Source organism: Gallinula chloropus (genome assembly GCF_964237585.1).
Source record: "Gallinula chloropus genome assembly, chromosome: 1".
In the NCBI taxonomy this organism is placed as follows: domain Eukaryota; kingdom Metazoa; phylum Chordata; class Aves; order Gruiformes; family Rallidae; genus Gallinula; species Gallinula chloropus.
This window is the reverse complement of record NC_140085.1, coordinates 125489562-125511059: the sequence shown is the minus strand read 5'-3', so window position 1 is coordinate 125511059 and position 21498 is coordinate 125489562. Positions and strand designations below refer to the sequence as shown.

General features: G+C 42.8%; 1 protein-coding gene across 2 annotated transcripts; it reads right to left on the bottom strand.

Annotated features, from left to right (window-relative positions):
• Positions 1-1586: 1586 nt before the first annotated feature.
• TAB3 (TGF-beta activated kinase 1 (MAP3K7) binding protein 3) lies at positions 1587-18809 on the bottom strand. 2 transcript variants are annotated; one of them, XM_084276703.1, is made up of 6 exons: positions 17376-18809; positions 13941-14101; positions 9104-9197; positions 8491-8574; positions 6108-6224; positions 1587-2286 (listed from the first exon to the last, which is right to left on the bottom strand). In XM_084276703.1, exons 1-6 carry the CDS (start codon positions 18763-18765, stop codon positions 2267-2269), a joined length of 1866 nt encoding a protein of 621 aa, XP_084132829.1. In that variant the 5' UTR covers positions 18766-18809; the 3' UTR covers positions 1587-2266. The 2 variants fall into 2 exon arrangements, with proteins under 2 accessions (XP_084132829.1, XP_084132828.1); XM_084276702.1 differs by lacking the exon at positions 1587-2286 and having other exon boundaries at positions 4708-6224.
• Positions 18810-21498: the final 2689 nt, after the last annotated feature.

Here is a 21498-nt window from a genome sequence, read left to right as displayed (position 1 = left end):
GCAGTAACATAAGAGGGCATGCCTGTGACAAACTGGATTTTGGCAGAAGTCTCAGAGGAAGGGAGCTCTTTTGTATCTGAGGTTTGAGACATTCTCTTTGTACCTCACTCAGACTGAGTCTTCAGTCAAATTGGGTTTGTGCAAGAGGCTATTTTTCAGTATGAAAAATGGCATTCCAGCTTTGATATGTAAACTAATGGTTTCAATTAATTTATTTTTTGTGAACAGAAACTCATGCACCCAACTGTAATAAAATAGCACTTGTGTCAAGCCTGAGTCATAGGGCCTCAGTCCAAGCAATCTCACCATCATTTTTGTCTGACTTGATGTGTATCCAACCTGAAGGATAATTGGGTTTGAATGGACTGAAGGCAAACATATTTTACATTGTTCTTCTGCATTCTTAACACTTTGTGTTTACCTACTTCAATTTCACAAGAGCTGTTAAGGACCAGCTAATGCTTTGTACCTGCCTGTGGGGAGTGCTTTATTTTCTTTTATCTTGGTGCAACATGGTTTGGGTCTTTTTCCTATTTTGTTGTAACTAAGGGCGCTCCTTTAATCTTGTGGGGAGGGGGTTAACCTGTATTGAACTATTTGATTGTGCCCTGGTACTCGGCATTGGCGAGGCCACATCTTGAGTGCTGTGTCCAGTTCTGGGCTCCTCACCATAAGAAGGACATTGAGGTCCTGGAGCGTGTCCAGAGAAGGGCAACCAGGCTGGTGAAGGGGCTGGAGGGCAAATCGTATGAGGAGCAGCTGAGGGAGCTGGGGATGTTTAGCCATCGAGTGGGGATGTTTAGAATCGAGTGGTCGATTGAAACACCAGCCTACCCGGAAATCTGTGTAAATGCCATTTACCAAACAGAAGGCAAAGCTGAACACTTATACCTCTGCTGACAGCCCAAACCCAGGGTTGCAGCAGGCTTGTCACACCAGAACGTGTGTAACCACTGAAGCTCCACGTGAACAGAATGTAGCTGTAGCGCAGCTGTAGAGCTGTCAAGCCTTAGGTACCGGGAGCTGATATAACGGAGAGGCCAGGTTAAGAAATTGCGTGCATACTGACGTATGTACCTAATGCTCTCCACCCTCTCCCAGAGCCGTGCCCCTCTGCAAGGGGTTAGAGCAGAAGATGGACTTCTGCAATCCACCCGCCACTACGGAGGAGAAGCAGGTGCCCCCACAACCGAGGCTACAAACAAGCCACCATCCACTACAGTAGATAAAACCACCCCACTCCCAACGCCTTCCCGCTCGCAGGTAACAGTGACGAGCTCAGCGTCGCACTCAGAACACCCAGCAGCCCATTTCTACACCTGGAGCTGCATGGATCATCCATCACCTGAATGGGACTCCTGCCCCCAGAAGCTGCCCACACCTGCAGGAACAGGGCTCAGAGCCCAGCTCAAGGTTCACAACCGCCCAAGAGAATCGCGTTCACCACTGAGAACAGGACCCCAACATCCCTGGAACAAGCTTGCTACAGCTACGGGCTCAAGGGAATACCAGTGGCAACCAGATCACGAGAGCACAAGGCTGTTTTTCAAGTGTTCCCTACCACATAGAAGGACAAATGCAGGGTGTGACGTTTGCTTAGTTTTATTAATTTATTTTTGCAGGAATCTGCAACTCGGAGTATGCACTTTCTGGAGGTACCATGCATGCATAGCCTCTGAATGCTTTTATACAATTTCATCTCTTAGTAGTAAGTTCATTCACAGCATACACAAATCTAGAATGTAGACACCATATATACAGGATTAAACAAGATCGGGTCTTCTTTTTCTTTAATGAAAAAATTTAACAGGGTTTCACACAGCAGGAAATATGAATTAGATACACTGGTGCCACCATAAATAAATAAGTTTCAAGAGCACAGTTGTTTCTGTTTCTTTTCTTTTTAGATGGGTTTCAAAGGTACTGAAAATCCAGGATTATAATATTGCATTAACTCCATTGGCTTCTGATTATCCGAAACCAAGAAAAAATATCCGCGTTAATATTTCTGGACACAGACAGCAATGACAGCCCCAAACTGGAGAGACCTGGGGAAATTCAGCAATAGGTAATGTTGACATTCTGAAAGGAAACAAACGCAGCAGCACACAGAGACAGTACTGACTATGAGATGTGATACCTGCACGCGTCGTCTTTCTCTACGGGACTGAGTCGCCGCGGTGCAGAGCGCGTAAATTCTGTGGTACCAAACAAGCTGACGAATTGTTTCTGTCCAGCTGTCCCCTTCTCCTCAGGATCATCATTTTCACATTCTAGGGTACACCACTGAATTTTAAACCAAAAGAATCATCATCCTGATGACAAGCTTGTTTTTAACGCATTTAATGTTCTCACATTCTTCTTAAAAACATTCTCTATTGGTTTTGTTTTGTCCCTGTTTGAACTCAAGTATTTTTATTTCAGTTTCAAGGGTTGGGTTTTTTTTTTTTTTTTTACAATCAATATTAAAAGTATTTAGAAATTGAAATGAGAGATGTATAGCTAGGATAGATAAAGTAACTGAAGGAAAAGGTTGGGTTTTTTGTGGTTTTTTTTTTTTAAATGTGATTTAGTAGCATATCATAATCAGAAAGTACTGAGACCAGCTCTTTTAAGAATTATTACACCTTTGCACCACACCTCCCATTTTTCAAGGGAAACACACACACACACCACAGACGCACAGATACACAATTCAATCTGATCTAAGACTACATTTTACAAAGTACTTCCTTTTGCTTGGCTCCCCACCCCTTTCCTCTTCACCCAAACAAGACCAATAATTACAACAAATTAAAATTAGATCCAAAGTTCAGGATTGCTTTAGGTTTACTATGTTCTGATTCGGTTTCCACAAGCCCCGCTCTAAATAATTTCTTTAAGAACTACAGCAGTATCCTATAATTAAAGGGAATTCATCTTAATAGCACAGTAAATACAAAATAAGCTTTATAAAATTTCAGTGAACAGTGAAATAACTTCTGAATATCTGAATGTCCAAGTCAGCCACGAACTCTACCACTCCAGTAGCGTGGCTGAGGGAAAGCTCAGTCATTAAGGAAAAAAAAAGAGAACACAAGTAGTGCATTAAACTCAACACGATGGCGTCAGCATCCCACCACTCGCACACGCACACAGACAGACACAGAAGTTTTATACAATACAGTGCATTTTGTATGCCAAGCTGACATAAGGGTTTTATGTGCATTCAATAAATATTACATAAACCAATCTTTTTGGCATAATCTACAATTCAGTTGGGGTGTGAACAGCGTCACCTGCTTTCGGAAGGAGAAAATGGATCTTCCAATATTCGAAATACAGTTTACATTCTAACAAACTAAAAATATTCAAGCACCATGTAAAGTCTTTACTATTAATGTTTGAGTACGGGCATTTACAAGTAAAAGAATACGACAGGAGGGTGGGTTTGTTGGGTGGGGTGGGTTTTTTTTTTGTACAAGCAACAAATGAGAGCAATTGAAAAACTGGAGCAAAATTAGCGGTACGAAGGAATCCGTTTGCAATTTAATGGCACACATTCAGTTTTCCTAAAAGTATCTTGCTGTCACAGTGCAGCCTTCCTTCTCTTCCTCTGGTGAAGCTACGACTAGGATTATAGCAAGGCTCCAATTATGTTTATGACAGTTCAGGGATCCACTGGACTGCATGCATTTCCCCCCCCGCCCCTTCCAAAGCGGTGTGTATTCTGCCTGGGAACGGCACAACTGTACTGATGTGCGACACACCTACTCTCATTTGCTGTCACTTCAGTTGCTATCATTTTGCAATTCCAGCAAAAACAAATGCTTCTAGAACCTCAGCAGAAGTCCAAATGACCAGAAAATTGAAATAGTACAAAGGCAAAGGCATCACGATAGAAAAGCCATGAAGTTACCGGTGTTGTTTTGAGGAATTCATTATACAGCTGATAACAGCAATGGCACTGCTGACCCCAGGTATAGTGCTGCTGCTTATCTGCTTTCTAGTTATCTCCATTTTGTCAGGCTGTCCACTTGCATGAAAAAAAAATTAATATGTGCCTTCTAACTTCACGTGACAGCAGTTTTTTGACCCCTTTCCATATGGGAAGGGTCAAGTTCTGATGCCTTTGACTTTGTCTTGCTCATCAGCGGTGCACACTGATTGCTGGAGATCACTTAGCTTATTTCAAATTATGCTGAAGATTTAATTAGTGCAAGAACATATTGAAAAAAAATGCCAGATAAAAATATTGGTTCCTCGTCTGAGATCACAGCTTGCTTTTTACTGTTCTCTTAATAAACTGCAGAGAGAGAAGACACCAGATTGAGAAACGCAGGCGAGATGAGCTTTCCTCCTCCCACCCCTTAACAAAGGCTGCTTGATTTTCAATTGGGATTCGCACACACGATTGTTCTGCCACAGCCCGACACGCTGGCACACGGCAAGGGAACTGCGGTAACCGACCCTGCGGACGTGGCTGCCATGAGCCAGCAACAACTGAACACGAGGCAGCTTAAACCTCTCCTGGTCAGGTTTAGCTAGCACGTTCTGCCTCACAGCTGGGGAGTTGGCTACTGTAACTCTGCTGGTGTGCTGGGCTGCCTGACCGAGTTACGCCGCCAGAACCCCAGCGCACACCGTGCCGGCTTCTGACCAGCACGCAACAACGTCCGGTTCAGTCGCCCGGTTGTGTAACAATCATTCAGCTGCCCAAACCCAAGGTCGATTTCACAAGTATCGAGTGCTTTATTACAGCAACCTGAAGCATCCAAACAAATTGAACATCACCTTTATAATACAGTATATCATTTATGCATAAAAGTACCAGGATGATTTTTCAGTTGCGAGTCTTGTGTTCTTCACCCTACAGCAAATATTTCATGACCAAAACAAAAAGAATGCAGTGTGTCATTTCTCTGGATCTGGCATCTGCTCTTTTATGCAGGCTGGTTTATCAACAATGTGCAAATAAACCTTTACTGAAGAGCTAATCGATTTATTGTTTTTCAGCTAACTTTGAACTGGGGCACAAAGTACCTTCTGTGCTGTAAACATCATGAATTCTTCACAAATTGGAAGCTGAAAAGGCCTAAGGAACTGGGTACAAACTCTTCCCGTACACAACCATGGCTGAGCTCAAGGCTTGCCAAACGGAATCTGGAGTAGTCTGCGTTTGGCATATGTCACTGTGCTGCTGCGGAGCACAGGCTTAGAAGACTGTTGTATATAAAAGCATACTTTCAGCTTTGAAACACGACGGCCTAATGACAGCATGCAGCAGTATTTTCATCTGTAGTATGGTAGAATTCATTCTCAGTTTATTACCGGTGTTGACACAGCCAGGTGAGCACTGTACAAGCAAAAGGGATTGTAAAAAATTCCTCTGATTAAACTCTCTGTAACACTCATACGGTATCTCATTTAGTCACCTTAGGCTACTATTTCAAACAGCAATTTTTTGTAGACATAAGTTACCCTGAAAAAAAGCAGCAATAACAAATACCCTTCTCCTTGGATTTTTTTTTTTATACATTGCAAAATTTATCGTTGCATTTACCTGTCTTCTTTTTCAGTAGCTTACAATCTAGAAGCACAGGGAGCCTTTGTTTTCCAGCTAGCTGTGGCCAGGTTAAGTCAGCTCTGGCTCTTCAGATTTTCTGGTTAAGTGTAACATTTCACACCATTACTAAGAGTCCTATGATTTGAATTTTTCTTTTTTTTTTTTTTTTTAAAAAAAAAAGGTTGGTTTTTTTTTAGAGCCACTAAGCAGTATCTATAACCACAGGACTAAACACCAGTAGTTATTTGCTTTCCGGTATACATTCTTCCCAAAATTAATCCTTTTACATTTTCAGGTTTCTTTTTCTGCTTTGCTCACTGCAATGGGATGAGAAAGAGCTTCACCCTTTCTTTATTTTTAGTGTAGCACAAGCAGAAACATCTTAACACATTACTCCCACCCCTTGCAATATGAAGATTGTTGATTGGCAAAGGCCGGGCAGATGGACTGAAAGGTTCCCCATGTTTCCTCCTCCCACAGCTGTTGGCTTGAGAGCCTGTTTTCAACCCGGTGCAGCCCTCTCCTGATTTTCAGGTGTATCGCGGCATCTCACACTGCTCACAGCGGTTTAGTGCTGGGTGGTTTAGGAAGGTGCAGCTATCGCAATTCCATGGAGCCCCCTCAAAGTCTTCATCTCGTGGCTGAGTCCGTGGAGTCTGTTTGGAGCTGGTTTGATGCTCTAAAAAAAAAAAAAAAAAAGCCAAAGGGAAACAGTTTTTCTCATTTCAGAAGAGAAGGATCATAGACAAGACCATGCTACTGGTTTGTCACCTCATTAAGCATTCTTAAAATGAACACGGAAACCTTTCCACTTCGGTAACATCAGAGGTCCTTTGCTAAAGCCCTTCTAATTCATCTTGTGAAAGCTGAGTATTTGAAGCATTTCCTTGCTATGAAGAGTCACATAACCACACTGCATTGAAAGAAAAGGAGCGGTCACCGCTGTTAGGTCACCGCTACTGCTAAAGGTTTAACAGCTTAAAATGTGCTGCTCATACGCAGCAGTCTCACTGAGTTCTAAATTCCCATAACCCTCCTTTACCTGAAGGGAAAGACTACTTCCAACTTAGTTCCTCCTAACAGTCTGGCAGGTCACATATATTCTGCATCTTTTTCTAACATTTACCCAGGCTGAAGAAAATAAGAGTATAAGTGGTAGACCTGTTTCGAAACAAGATGACTGTTACGGCTTTGCAGCAGAGATGTGTGTGTGCAAAGCAGCACTTCAGTCTGTTTTCATTCATAAAATCAGTATGTGTGCAAATCATACATTAAGTATTAACCCACAGAAAGGCTCGGTTTTCTGATGTCTCCTACCACCACTTCAAGACCTCAGGTTATCTACTAAACATGACAAATGCCGTTAGCACTTGAAAGAACATTACAACACATACCTAGAAGGTAAGATTAAGGTAACCATCTGCTAAACAAACATCTGTAGAATAATTTTAATTAAAGAGAATTTCAGTTGTAAAAAAATAAATGACTGCAATTTGCAATTCAAAGCGCACCCGCTGCTGTCATCTGTAAGAAATCTATCAGATGGCTGCTGACAAAGTCACTGCAAACAGCACACAGGGAACATATCCCAGTATTGGGTGGTTTGGAGTTTTGTTTGAATCACTAACAGCAGCTATGGGACTTCAACTTCCTTTTAAGTTGCCACACACTAAATATTTTATTTTATGGAAAGGTAAAGCGCTTTTTTTTAAAAGAGGGAGGGGAAATTTCTTGGGTTATGAATGTAAAATTCAACTGCAAAAAGCTTTAAGTGCTTACCAGCAAACTAGAACTTATTTTCAAAATTCAGATTTTCAAGCAGACTAGACAATTACTAATTCAGAAGAGTGACTTTTCCACTAAGAGCTTTAGTGCCTGCTAGTTACAGTAAGAGGAAACACACACAGCATTTCCAGAGAAAAGATCACTGTTCTCTCTGTCTCAGAGCACACAGGATCCTAGTCTGGCTATTGCAGCAGAAAGGTACAAACAGCTTAAAAACTCCCACTAACACTTGAAGCCGTTCTTTTAACAGATTTCAGGAAGAAAAGGAAAAAGCACCCGAGACAAAAGGTAGGATTATGCTCCCAAATCACCACTATCCACAGTGGAGTTCAGAGAGCAACTGAGCTACGCGGCCACTGGGTGTCTACCGAGGGTGAGCAGAGTCGCCCCGGGATCTACTGACTCAATCTCCACGGGGCAAGAACCGAGAGTCACCGCGTCGCTCAGCGGGGTATCAGTCCCAGATGGGGTACCATTAGCACCTCAGAAATCAGTAATGAATTTTTACAAGTGCAACGCTGTTATCTCTTTAGACTGATGTGAAGAAACATGTTCTGTCCTGGTCCTTAAAGTGTCAGAAGCTCTTTGCTGTGCTAAAACTTCGGGGCTACTGTGGAATTGACACTACATGTATAGGTGAAGTCTGACCCATCAAGTTAAAACATAATTAAAAATATAAATGCAAATTTTAAAAAGCTGCTGAGACCAGTTCAACTTGCATGAAAGATCCCAACTAAACTATAAAATCCTAATTAACATATTAGATGACAGCTGAACAAACCTGACATAGAGCTTTTAACCTAGAACTATAAAAGCCAAACAAACCCCACACAGTCGGAAGCTCGAGTCAACATGCCACAATCTGGATACTGTCAACTCTTTTTCCAATAGTGAACAACAGCATTTGAACCAACATATTAATGCAACATCCGTTTGCAACAACCTGCTGGATTACAACAAGCTGTAGCCAGGATTACCACACCTAAATAAAAATGTTCTGGTTTAGTTTGTATATAGTGAAAAGCTGTAATAATTAGAATTGCTTCTTGCTATCACAGGGGGTTTTAAATAAGAAAAAAAAAATCCACAAAACAAAAAACAAACCCCAAGCTTTTCTCAATGCATATTATAGACAACTTGACGCTTGTTTGTTGACCTACCCTTTTTATATGGCTTTGGTGGCACAACTGGACCAGGCTCTATGTTATCATAGAAGTTACACGTGGCTTTCGGATCAAAGTTCCCTGTCAGAAGAGAAAAGAAAGAAAGAAAACTCCAAGGTTATTTACATGCCTATGCCAGTGATGTGAACTTCACATCCCAACCTAGAGACTTGTAAGGAGTGATAGAAGTTTCTCCTTGGCCTCCTCTTCTCCAGGCCAAACACCAACAGTTCCCCCAGCCGCTCCTGATAAGACTTGTGCTCTCGGCCCTTCACCAGCTTTGTTGCTCTTCTCCGGATACACCTCAGCACCTCAATGTCTTTCTTCTAGTGAGGGGCCCAAAACTGAACACAATATTTGATGCTGGTTCATATTCAGGCAGCTATTGACCAACACCCCTTGATCTTTTTCTGCCACGCAGCTTTGTTGTGAACCAAGTGCAGGATGAGGCACTTGGACCTGAAGCTCATACAGTTGGCCACATCCCATCAGTCCAGCCTGTCTAGACCCCTCTACAGAGTCCTCAACACCCCTGGCCCAAATTGGTGCCCTCTGCAACACTCCCATCAACATTTATATTAAATTTTTAAAAAAACTATCAATTCTTTACCTCTAGATTGAAGGAGATCAACTTCTTTCAGTGTACAGTCAACATTTATCTGGAGTTGTCTGTTGAGACTTCTCAATCTGGTCATTTCCTCAGGCTAGAAAGAAACAACCCAAAACAGTATTTGTGGGAAAGTCAGTATCTTCTCTGGCACAGAAAAAGCATTCCTATTCATTAACAACTTCATTAAAAGCTGAGTTTTATGTTTTCAGTGCCTTTACTAAAAGGTACTGAAAAAAACGGACAATATTTCATTGTCTGTCCTTTCCCCCTTACCTAATTTATTCCATAAAGAACATTCCTGTATTGGCATTTTGAGGAGGAAAACAAATCACACCAACAAAAAAGAAGTTGCTTAATATTAAAATGCATTAGTAAGAAAAGATAGCTGAGCTCAGGTTTATAAAAAACACACACCTTACAAAATTCTGTATAAATTGATGACTTGCTACATGAGTTTACATCAAGAGGATTGGGAATCAGAATATGAGCTGCAGTTCACATTAATTATTACTTGATTATAACTGAACACGGTCAGAAGTTTATTTTCTTGCACCACCTCACGGAGCTCCAACATGCCAAGCCTTCCAGACCAGTATATTTAAACTGCTCAATGCTGCAAGACAGTAATTATTCTTAACAGAATAACCAGTTAGTTAAGTCCATATATTTGCCTTGCATTAAGTAGCCCCAGGAATACAAAGTGTACTCAATGCTAACAGCAGTGATTATTAACATGTATGTAGGAATAACTACCCTATCCTAGGACACATTCTAGCATTAGAGTCAAAAGCATCACAGAATGGCTGAGTTTGGAAAGGATCTCTGGAGGTCATCTGGTTCAACCCCTCTGGCCAGACAGATGGCTTTTGATTATGAGTATGAGCCAGCAGTGTGCCCAGGTGGCCAAGAAGGCTAGCAGCATCTTGGCTTGTATCAGAAACAGTGTGGCCATCAGGTCCAGGGAAGTGATTGTGCCCCTGTACTAGGCATTGGTGAGGCCACACCTTGAGGCCTGTGCTCAGGTTTGGGCCCCTCACTACAAGAAGGGCATTGAGGTCCTGGACCGTGTCCAGAGAAGGGCGACCAGGCTGGTGAAGGGGCTGGAGATCAAATCCTATGAGGAACAGCTGAGGGAGCTGGGGATGTTTAGCCTGGAGAAGAGGAGGCTGAGGGGAGACCTTATCACCACCTACAACTACCTGAAAGGAGGTTGTAGAGAGGTGGGCGATGGTCTCTTTGCCCAAGCGACAGGCAATAGGCACAGGGGGAATGGCCTCAAGCTGCACCAGGGAAGGTTCAGATTAGACATTAGGAGAAAGTTCTTCACCAAAAGGGTTGTGGGGCACTGGAACAGGCTGCCCAGGGAGGGGGTTGAGCCACCAACCCTGGACGTGTTTAAAAGACGGGTAGATGAGGTGCTCTGGGATATGGTTTAGTAGAGGACAGGTATGGTTGGACCCGATCTCAAAGGTCTTTTCCAACCTTGTGATTCTGTGATTATTTCCAAAGATGAAAACTCCACTACCTGTGCCAGTGCTCAGTCATGTTATGGGGCACCAGTGGAAAGAGCCTTGTTCCACCTCATTGCACCCTCCCCTTCAGGTATTCACATACATTAAGATTCCCCCTTGAGCTTTCTCCAGGCTCAAGTTCCCAGCTCTCTCTCCCTGTCCTGATAAGAGAGATGCTCCAATCCCCTAATTACCTTTGTGGTAGTCCAGTTAAGTGCCCTTCACTGGATTCTCCAGTTCAACTCTGTTTTTCATAACTGGGGAGCCCACTCTTGGAGACCATACTCCAAGTGTGGCTTCACCAGTGCTGAATCAAGGGTAACAACTCAGTCCTTGCTGGCAACACTCTGACTGCAACCCGTTAGCATTCCATGCCACATTACTGGCTCATACTCAGCTTGGTCTCCACCAGAACCACAAGGCCTTTTCTGCAAAATCGCTTCCCAGCTGTTTGATCTCCAGCTTATACTGGTGCCTGGGGCTGTTCCTCAGTGCAAGTACTTAGCACATCCCCTTGCTGAATGGCACAAGGTTCCTGCCAGACCACTTTTCCAGCTTGTTGAGATCCCTCTGAATGACAGCCCAACTCTCCCAGTTTTCTGCCATCAGCAAACTTGCTGAGGGTACACTCTGCCAGGTCACCCAGAACGTTAAGGAAGATGTTAAATGGTTTCAGATCCAGCATTGACCCCTGTGGTACACCACTATTTAATGGCCTCCAAACAGACCTTGTGCCACTAATTACCATTCTCTTGGCTTGGTTGTTCAGCCAGTTCTCAATCTACCTCACTAGCTGCTCATCCAGCCCACATGTCATCAGCTTCTCTGTGAAGATCTTACAGTTACAGGACATAATGTTCAAAGCCTTACTGAAGTCTAGGTAGATGTAGTTTTTGCATGTCTGGGTTCCGGTGGATGGGGCGGGAATGCAGGGGTGGCTTCTGCAAGAAGCTGCTAGAAGCTTCCCCTGGGCCCAACAGAGCAAACACCAACCAGCTCAAGGCCAGACCTACTGCTGACCAAGGCTGAGCCCATCAGCAATGGTCACAGTGCCTCTGGGAATCACATTTAAGAGGGAAAAAAAAAGGAAGCAGCTGCTATCTACCACCAGAGAAGGGAGAAGATCTAAGAAACTCTGCAGGCACCAAGGTCAGTGAAGAAAGAGGGGAGTGGGGGAGATGAGGTGCTCCAGGTGCCAGAGAGATTCCCCTGCAGCCCATGGAGAAGATCATGGTGAAGCAGGCTGTCCCCCTGCAGCCCACAGGTGATAATGACGAGCAGAGATCCCATCTGCAGTCAGTGGAGGACCCCATGCAGAGCAGGGTGGAGACACCTGAAGGACGCTGTGACCCTGTGGGAAGCCCATGTTGGAGCAAGTTCCTGGCAGTGAAACCTGCTGCACGTGGAGAGACCAACCCAAACCAGAGCAGGTTTGCTGGGGGACTGTCTCCAGTGGGTGGGACCCCATGCTGGAGCAGGGGAAGAGGGTGAGGAATGCCCCCCAAGCTGAGAAGGAAAAAAACTTATGAGGAACTGACCAAAAGCCCCATTCCCCCATTCCCTGCCCCTCCCTGTGCCACAATGCAGGGTAAGAAGGGAGCAAAATCATGACTAAAGTGCAGTCTGCTAAGAAGGGAGGGGTAGGGGGAGGTGCTTTAAGATCTGGCCACACTTCTCATTACCCAACTCTGATGTCACTGGGTGTGCAGGGTAGTATCATCAATTAGAGACTTTTGTTTCCTTTATTCTGTGCTGAGTCTGTTTTGCCCGTGACGTTGATTGTGGGATGATCTCTCCCTGTCCTTATCTTGACTCCTGAGCCTCTCAATAGGTATTTTCTCCCCTGGTCCGGCTAAAAAGGGGAGTGATAGAGTGGCTTCGGTGGGCATCTGGCCTCCAGCCAGGGTCAAGCCACCACTGTAGACAATAACCACTTCTGTTCCTTCATCTATCAGGCTAATCTTGTAATTCTAAAAAATTATCAAATTGGTTGAACCTGACTTCCCCTTAATGAATCCATGCTGACTACTGCTGATCACTTTTCTTGTCCTTCATGTGTCCCAAAATGGTCTCCAGAATTAGCTACTCCATTACTTTTCTGGGATCAAGGTGAGGCTGAGCAGCCTGTAGTTCCCAGGGTCCTCCTCCTTGAAGGAAGGATTGACACTTGCTCTCTTCTAGTCTTTGGACAATTCTCCTAAACACCATCATCGATTAAAGATTACGTAGAGTTGCCTTGCAATGATACCTGCCAGCTCCCTCAGCATACCATGAGCTCATGTATGTCCACTTTACTTAAGTATTCCCTGAGTTGATCCTCTTTCACCAGCCTTGCTTGCTCGAGATTCCTGCAGGCCTGTACAGACTGAGGCAAAGGCAGCATTCAGTATCTCACCCTTTTCAATGTCCCATGTAACCCAGTCTCAACCCAGCAATGGGCCCACATTTTCACTATCCCTCTCTTTGTCACCTATGTACTAATAGAAGCCCTTCTTTCTGTCTTTGACTTCACATGTCAGGTTCCACTCCAGTTGGGGTTTGGCTTTCCTAACCTCATCCCTGCACACTCACACAGTGCCTCTGTATTCCTCCCAGGAACATACCTGCCAAATGCTGCCCTGAGACAGGCAAGACATACAGAGGCCACAGTAGTTAAGCAGCTAACAGCCCCTGCTATGCTTCCAGACCACACCTCTGTGCATCACTTACGGCAGTACAGTAAGTCTGAACTGACTTGGCTAACAACTAAAGGAAGTGTGAATTCTCTCTCTAAGAGCCATACAGATATTTGGGCTAGAGTCACTTGCAGGTGGAAGTCACACAGATAGGAAGAATCAACAAGGAAGAGAGGAGAGGGAGGTGCCAGCTATTTGAACCAACACCACCACTGAAAAGTTATTTGGCACACCCTGCGCATATCAAATGGGAAACAGATTATCCAGGAGATGCAGCTACTCAATCAACAAAACACTTCAGTATGTAAAACCTTGTTGCATGAACACCAAGCTGTATCTGGCTCAGGGTCTTTAGTCAGACTTGGACACACACTTTTATAGGTTAGGAAAGTAACTATCTGTTCAGTTTCATGGTCCCGAGAAGCACAAGTGTACAAGTTTCAGAAATTTCGTTGTGAACACTTAGAAATCTGGACACATACCTGTTTCTTAATTTATAAGAACTGTCTTACAAGCCAAAAACTTACAAAAAACCATCTCCAAAGGCTGAAAATTTTAAACTCCCAAATTATTATTTTATTTTAGTACATGAAAACATAGAACAAACCAAAAATATTGTATCTTGAATTAAAATACTAACAAATTGCTTACTGTTGGAGTTGCAGTTGTACAGCTAACTCTCCGAAGCCGCCTCTGCATCAAGTCATGCTCCATACCATTGACTTCGGCTTTCAGGCGTTCGAGTTCTTCTTTCTCAAGCTTGAGCTCCTTTGCTAATCTCTCCATCCTTGCTCGCTGATGTAACAGCAAGGCTAATGTTTTACATGGAAGAAACAGTTACTGACAGAGAAGAACCTGGGAAACTCAATTCTTAACTTACGCGTAAGAGTCATGAGTGACCTCGCTGGAAAACAGAGGTGATCGTAAACATGCAGCCGAGTACCAGTGTGAAGATGCTTTCATGCCAAATGAACCACAATTCAGAACAAAGTTCTTCCAGAATAAAAAACACATTTTAGACAGTAACTTGAAGTTGGTATTACCATTTTGGTCAAAGCTTCGTTTTTTGTGTTTTTGAGACGAGAAAGACCAAATCCCAAGGCACCTGTACAAGGAGACAGCTTCTCAGGATGAAACCGCACCCTGGGTATATTATATAATACTGTACCGACAAAAGAGATAAACACCAGAGGTGAGGTCAGAAGGTAACACACACTTCCTATCTGCTGCTCAATAGCAGCTGATAAACTAGCCTTAAAACATTAGCCACATGTCAGTCCTGAATTGGTTTTTTCACCCATGGATTATGCTGTGAAAAAGACAAGTAGTCTTAGCCTGTCATAGTGTGCTGTAATTCTCAGTAAGTTCCCCAGTGCCCAAAGGCAAAACTACAGAACTTAATATTAACAGACTAGAGAATCCAAAAAATAAGAAGCAGGAGTAGCTCATGTGCTTCAGCATCTTTAATTCTGCAACAGAGCTGATCTGTTGTCCTCTAACCTCTCTCTGCTGTTAATCATTCCCTTATATTTTGCCATGGTACTGAAATTTGTGACTCTCCCTCACAAGCTGATGTTGGACTCCCAGAGCAGCCTGCGAATGAATTTTGACAAGCTGGAAAATAATACCCAGTTTCTGCAGGAAGAGCACTTCTCAGTATTCCATCGTGATGCGAAACTAGCCAAGTTCACTAGTGTGATGCCAGGCACTTCCTGATCTGGGTCTTTTTACCTGATCAGAGTCGACTAGGCTGGAGAAAAACATGAGAGATTTGCTGTGGGCATTCAGTCCCTCGTGCTGCTCATACAGCAACGTTCCAGCAAACTGTTCAAATGTATGATGACACAGAATCTGCCAAATGCTGTTTCATACAAAGCACCAGCCAGCACCTGCCCTTTTCTTCACCCCCATCCAACACTGGCAAAGAAAAGCCACGTAATCTCTTGAGAGTATTTGCATACTAGCTAAAAAAAAAAAAAAAGTTAGAAGAATAAGCAACAATATGACACAGCTTACTGGGGGAGGATAAAAAACCCCAACAGTCAGGAACATAAAAATGAGAGTCTTTTTTATCAGACGTCAGTAGTCTGTGAAAAAAAGCATCACTATACTTCGGATTTTGCATGGATCCACCAGTTCAAAGCCAAAGAATAAACACTGAAAATCTTATCCAAGAATAAAATCATATGTTTTCATAGTATAGGCATCGGTATTACTGAACAGAGCTGTTCTCTACATTTGAGGTAGCATGTCATCCAAGTAGAGTTTAAGAGATCACTAAATTTAAAAAGTACAAATACCAGGCTGTGTGATTTTCCACTATTAATGTCAAACTCTGTGTGACTCCTCCAATTTAACACCTGACATGGCTGTATTACCCAGCTCCACATTATACTCTCATACAACTCATCAACCATGACTGACACCACAAAGAAACAGTGGAAGCAGAGCGACTGGAATTCAGTTTTGGTAACACTATTCACATTGGTTCCTATTAAAAAAGAAAATTAAATAAGCTTGGTTCCCTATATTAAGCTGTTAAACATACTATTCTCTAGGACTCCTTTGTGGTATTAAGCAATATTATGTTTATTCTTCTACAATTTAGTTCTATCAAGAGTTCAGAGTGCAGAAATACCAGAGGCTATAATGATGTCCCAGCTGTGGCAGGTTATTGCCAGTAAACCCAAGAGCATATACTAACTTGTTTTACTGGGTTTGTTCTCCAGATGAACAAATGTAGTCAAAGATAAAAAGGCAAAACCAGATTTCTACATTTCAGAATGGTGGTTTTTTTGTTATGCAAAGCCACTTAAAAGTTTTCTCATATAACTACTAATCTTTAATGAAACCACAATTGGAACACTACCAAAGTGTATGGCCAGAGAGTTACAGACCTACTAATGTTTGTTCCCCTTAAACAGCATTTCTAGCTGGGGCTACCAGGCACCAAACCGCTCTCCTGTTGGTGAGTTTGAATGACTCACAAGACCTAAAGTGAAATAAGAAATCAAGAGCTACAGCACAGCTCTCTAAAGCAAAAGGAAGGCCAGAAGAAGCAGTGGAGGAACAGACTCTTTTCCAAACACAACCCCGAAACAAAGCAGATTCTTTAAATAATCACTGCTGATTATCATTCTGTCATCAGCCCAAATGATTGGTTTGAATGTTTACAGACCGATTATTGGCTCAAATTTCAATGGTTCAAATCCACAAAGCAGGTTACTCTGAGGAAAGCAGTTTTCAGCTAAAGGTTACATTTCATCATTCATTTATTTTTCATAAATTTATTTATTTATTCAGCTAAAGGTTAGATTTCATTATTCATTTAGTTTACAGTTATACATGTAAGACTAAGTAATTTAGTCTTACATTTATAAATGTATACTAAGTAATTTAGTCTTACATGTATAAATGAAGAATTAATTACGTTCTATCCCTATGCAACAGAACACACTTCCTAAAACTGTCTGCCAAACTCTTCCTCCTCTATGAAAATTCTCAGTGGAAGTAGTAAACTTCTGAACCAGTTCTTCAAAACAGTTACTTTTAATACCATTCAACACAAAAATATGACTTGCATTGACACCCAAAGTGATTTCAGCTGCAATCCCCCTCTCCCCTCTTTCACTTAATACTCCTCAATCTAAACCTATTAAGTTGGATTAAAACTCGCTGCAGAAGTTAGTGCTGCAGGTTTTATAAAGCACCTGAGTACAGAACAAATATAAACCCCAGTGAGGTTCACATGTAACTTTATGGCACAGTTCTCCAATGCAGAATTTGCAATCGGGACGCACAGTGTATGAACAAACCACCGACTCTCGTTAGCTGCAGTGTTTTCTTTTAGGAAATTCTCTTAACATCAAAAGCATAGCAACTTTAAGAACCTCAGAAATTCTTTATGTGTTAGACTGGAATTTGGCAAATTTTTTTTGAACATGAGAACAAACTCTCTCATTAGTGATTTTTAGTGCAATTTCTATTCTTCTCTGCACAGGTTCAAGAACTCCCACAATACTAAGAAGCAAAATCAAGCTGAAAATGCATTTCACAATATGACAGTTTGCAGGGTGAAACATTTACCTTGAGTGTAAGCATAGTCATCTGATCCAGAACTAGAACTTCTCTGAAACTTATGGCTTCCTTTTTCTCCTCCAGATCCTGGGATTACAGAAATAGGCTGAATAGGTTCCGGTGCTGCAGAACGCTCTTCTTGGTCCACTAAATTTAAAAGATTCTCAGTCGGTGCTCGACCTACTGTGATTTTAAAAATGGTTGGGTTTGGCTGAGATACCATTACCCGAGGAGACTGTGTTGGTGCACCTGTAGGTCCAGTTGGTTGAGTGTAGGTAATATATACTGGATTAACACTAAATGGAGGTTTGGGCTGACCCGACATACCTCTTGATGGAGAGCTTGAAGGAGGAGTAGTGGCTGCATACAGCTGGTGCTGGTTTCGTTGAGATGGTTGATTACTTATTGGTGACGGACTTCTGTTCATTGCAGTCCCAGGCCTTTGCGGTGGCTCAACTGTAATTTCTATTTTATTCATGGAACCTTTGGATAAACTAGGTCCAGCAAAAGGAGGAAGATACGATACAGAGTGACCGCCTTGTTTTTGGAAAGTCTGGGATGCTTGTTGATATGGATGGGGTGGAACAGTTGAAGGACTCGGAGGCATGAAAACGTGTGAACTCTGATGACCCAACTGAGGAGGCTGAACCTGGTGCTGAGGAGAGCCAAAGGGGGAGGGACACTGGGATGCGGGTGGTGATCGAAAAGCTGTCTGAGGGATCTGGGGTTGTTTAGGAGAATACTGAGAAGGTTGGTAGTTCTGTTGATGAGGATAGACAGGTAGAGGACGGGGAGTGTAATGTGGAACTGGGCCCTGTGGCGATGAATGCCACTGTGTATTCTGAGGAGTCTGTCGTCCTGAAGAACTTTGAGATGTTTGTCTTATATAAATAGAGCCAGGAGTCCCATAAAGATTGCTTGGAATCTGTGGAAGAATTTGTAGAGCTCTGGGTACACTCTGTCCAGAGGGGAGGTTTTGTGATACTGTAACAGTAATGGGATTTGTACTGTACCGAGGTATGTGCATATACGTGGGAGGAGGGCCTTGCATAGCAGACGTGTTCATTCCTGGTTGTATGGAAGATGGCTGTGGAGGTGGCTGTGGAGGAGGAGTAGCTGCATTTCTATTCTGGTCATTCATGAAAAACGGATTGTAACTAGGAGAAGCTGCCACAACAGCGGGAGCAGAATGTGGTTCTTGGACTAAGCATATCAGCTGTTTACCTGCTGTGCGTTGTGGATCAATATGTCCATCGCTTGAACTGTGTACCAGTGTACGACCACCATTAAGTTGAGCTCCATCCCCTGCATGATAGCTGGTATGAGGATGAATACCCAGATTAATGTGCAAAAGGCTATTTCTATTCATTCTGGTGTCATCAGGGCTATGGTACTCCATATATAAGTATTTGTTGCTCTCCTGTGCGAGGGCTCGACAACAGGCATCCAGGTTGTTGTTGTTCTAGGAGTAAGAATGGACAGCTATTATTGTCAAACAGCAAAAGAAGAAGCCACTCACTGCTCAGTGTTCAGCAAGCATTCAACTGAGGCTGCAATCAAGCTTAGCTTGAACTCAACTAGGGATAACATTTCACAGACGTGAATTGTGAAATAAAGGTGGTACCTACTAGGTCATAGTAGGCAAGTAGTGGAGTCTTATACCATTTCAAAATAACACATAAGTATGAAAAAACTATGTCTCACAGATACTACTAAAAAGACTTTTCACACTACAAAAATAAAATACACAGACTCTTAAAAACTGGTTACCATACCTGAAGCATGCACTGAGATACCACCCCTTCAGGTATCTCAGGGAAACGTTGTCGGAGATCGTGGAGTACCTGCATGTCGAGTTGTTGGCTGCCCTGCGCCATGCCAGATTGATGATGTTGCAGATTACCAAACAATGGAAGTCAACAAGCCTTCCAATGATTATGGTCTTCTGAGGCTTCTGGCATTTTCTGTAAGAAAACACAATAATCCATCTTTTAAATCATAATAATAGAATCATAGAATGGCATGGGTTGGAAGGGACCCCAAGGATCATAGAGCTCCAACCTCCCTGACACAGGCAGGGCTACCAATCTCCAGGCCTGGATCTACACAAGGCTGCCCAGGGCCCCATCCAACCTGGCCTTGAACACCCCCAGGGACGGGGCATCCACCACCTCTCTGGGCAGCCTGTTCCAGCACCTCACCACTCTCTCTGTAAAGAACTTCCCCCTAATATCTAATCTAAACCTTCTAAACCTTTAGCTTTAGCCCATTCCCCCTTGTCCTGCCATTGTCTACCCCTTTAAAAAGTTGATTCCCCTTCCATTTATAAGCTCCCTTCAGGTACTGGAAGGCTGCAATGAGGTCCCCTCACAGCCTTCTCTTCTCCAGGCTGAACAAACCCAGCTCCTTCAGCCTATCTTCGTAGGGGAGGTGCTCCAGCCCTCTGATCATCTTCGTGGCCCTAAACAACAACTTTTCCTCCTTCCCCGGCTGCATGTGTAAAACAATGACTGTATTATATTTCTAGACATCAAGAGAGATGATGGGTTAAACACAGGAGTGGGAATCCTCAAGTCTCACATTCTGATATTGAACAGCATATCACAGATACGTCTATCTGCCATTTCACTGGAATGTGCTAGTTCAGGTCTGTGCACAGTTCCTGTGCAGGACCATGTAGGCATAACTTTATCAGGTCTGCATAAAATTAACTGCTACATATTTACTCCAGTGAAATTCTGAAAAGTTTGTAGAAATGTCTGAAGCTATTGCAAAGAATCCACATCTGCCAGAAAACTAAGTAGCAGGATTATCCAAAAATACTCCTCTAGTAATAGAGCTTAAACTCTTTCCTCTTTACATCACTAAAAATCCACTATGGTGAAAACCCATCTTTGTGAAACACAACAAGAGTTAAAGAGAATTCACAGAATCACAGGGTTGGAAAAGACCTTTAAGATCAATTCCAACCATTCCCATGCTAGGCTAAACCTAAGTACCTCATCTACCCTTTTTTAAAACACATGCAGGGATGGTGACTCAACCCCATCTCTGGGCAGCCTGTTCCAGGCCCTGACGAGTCTTTCAGTAAAAAATTTTTTTCTAATGTTTAGTCTGAACCTGAATTTAAAGAGTCCTTTTTTAGGATTATGATAAGCACCCATTTAAGATTTTTTTTTTTTTTTTTACCTATTACATTCACACTAACATGATTAGTGACAAAAGCCCCTAAAATTCCATCCACTTCAGGATTCTTGCTTTCAACAGCAAGCAAAAGATTCAATCTGAACTTCAATACCCAAGGACTACGAGAAGGCAAATACAGTCTGAGTCAACAAATGCCTTTCTCACTTGTGGCTCATGATCACAGCAGTAATCAAAATGTAGCTGAAATCTAAGCAAAGATTCACAAAGGCTCCGTGTGAAGGTGGAGCATGACACAGCCCCTGTAACACGTCTGTTACTGCTAAGCTTCAAAAGCCTTTCCAGCATTACGACTCAGTTGAACACTTAACTGCAGAGAATGTAGCGCTGCGCTCAAAAACGGAAATGAAAGTCAGATACCAGCAGAGTTGGCATTCAAGTAACATATTAGATATTCAAAGCTCTAAGTTTAAATCATGCTTATCTCAACCTCTGCCCTTGTGGGTGGCAGACAGCACAGTTATTCCAGTCAGCTTTCACTTGTTAGATCAGCTTCTAGCAGCAGCCTAGAGCAGTACAACAGATCGGCACAAACAGATGCAAAGCTCAACACACTAATGAACTCCAACAGCTTCCTGTACCTTTCTTCAGACTCTTAACTTTCATAGGAAAGAAAACAGCACATACATCTTCAAAGAAATAAAAAATGTCAGCATTTGGGAAAATAAAAGCTTTGGTGGGTGGTGTTTGGGTTTTTTTTTGTTATTTAGAATATTTAATAAGCATGCCTTTCTTTCGTTCACCTCTTTCTAAATACTCCTTCCTTTCTTTCTTAAAGACACCTAACAACCACCACAGCAACAAAATCAGAAGTTGATTGCACTATCTGGGCACTTTGTATGTGGACAGCTGTCAACTGACATTAGCATTCATTAAATAGCACACATGCTTACAGGAAGGGTTGCTCTCTGTCATATCTAATACATTC

What these genes read in the sequence shown, in the direction of transcription:
- TAB3 (XM_084276702.1), bottom strand. Translation starts at nt 18,765, where the DNA reads ATGGAGTACCATAGCCCTGATGACACCAGAATGAATAGAAATAGCCTT. An exon ending in GTACAACTGCAACTCCAACA is followed by an intron (nt 9,198 to 13,940) that starts GTAAGCAATTTG and finishes GTTTCTTTCTAG; the next exon opens with CCTGAGGAAATGACCAGATT. An exon ending in ACCAAAGCCATATAAAAAGG is followed by an intron (nt 6,225 to 8,490) that starts GTAGGTCAACAA and finishes TTTTTTTTTTAG; the next exon opens with AGCATCAAACCAGCTCCAAA.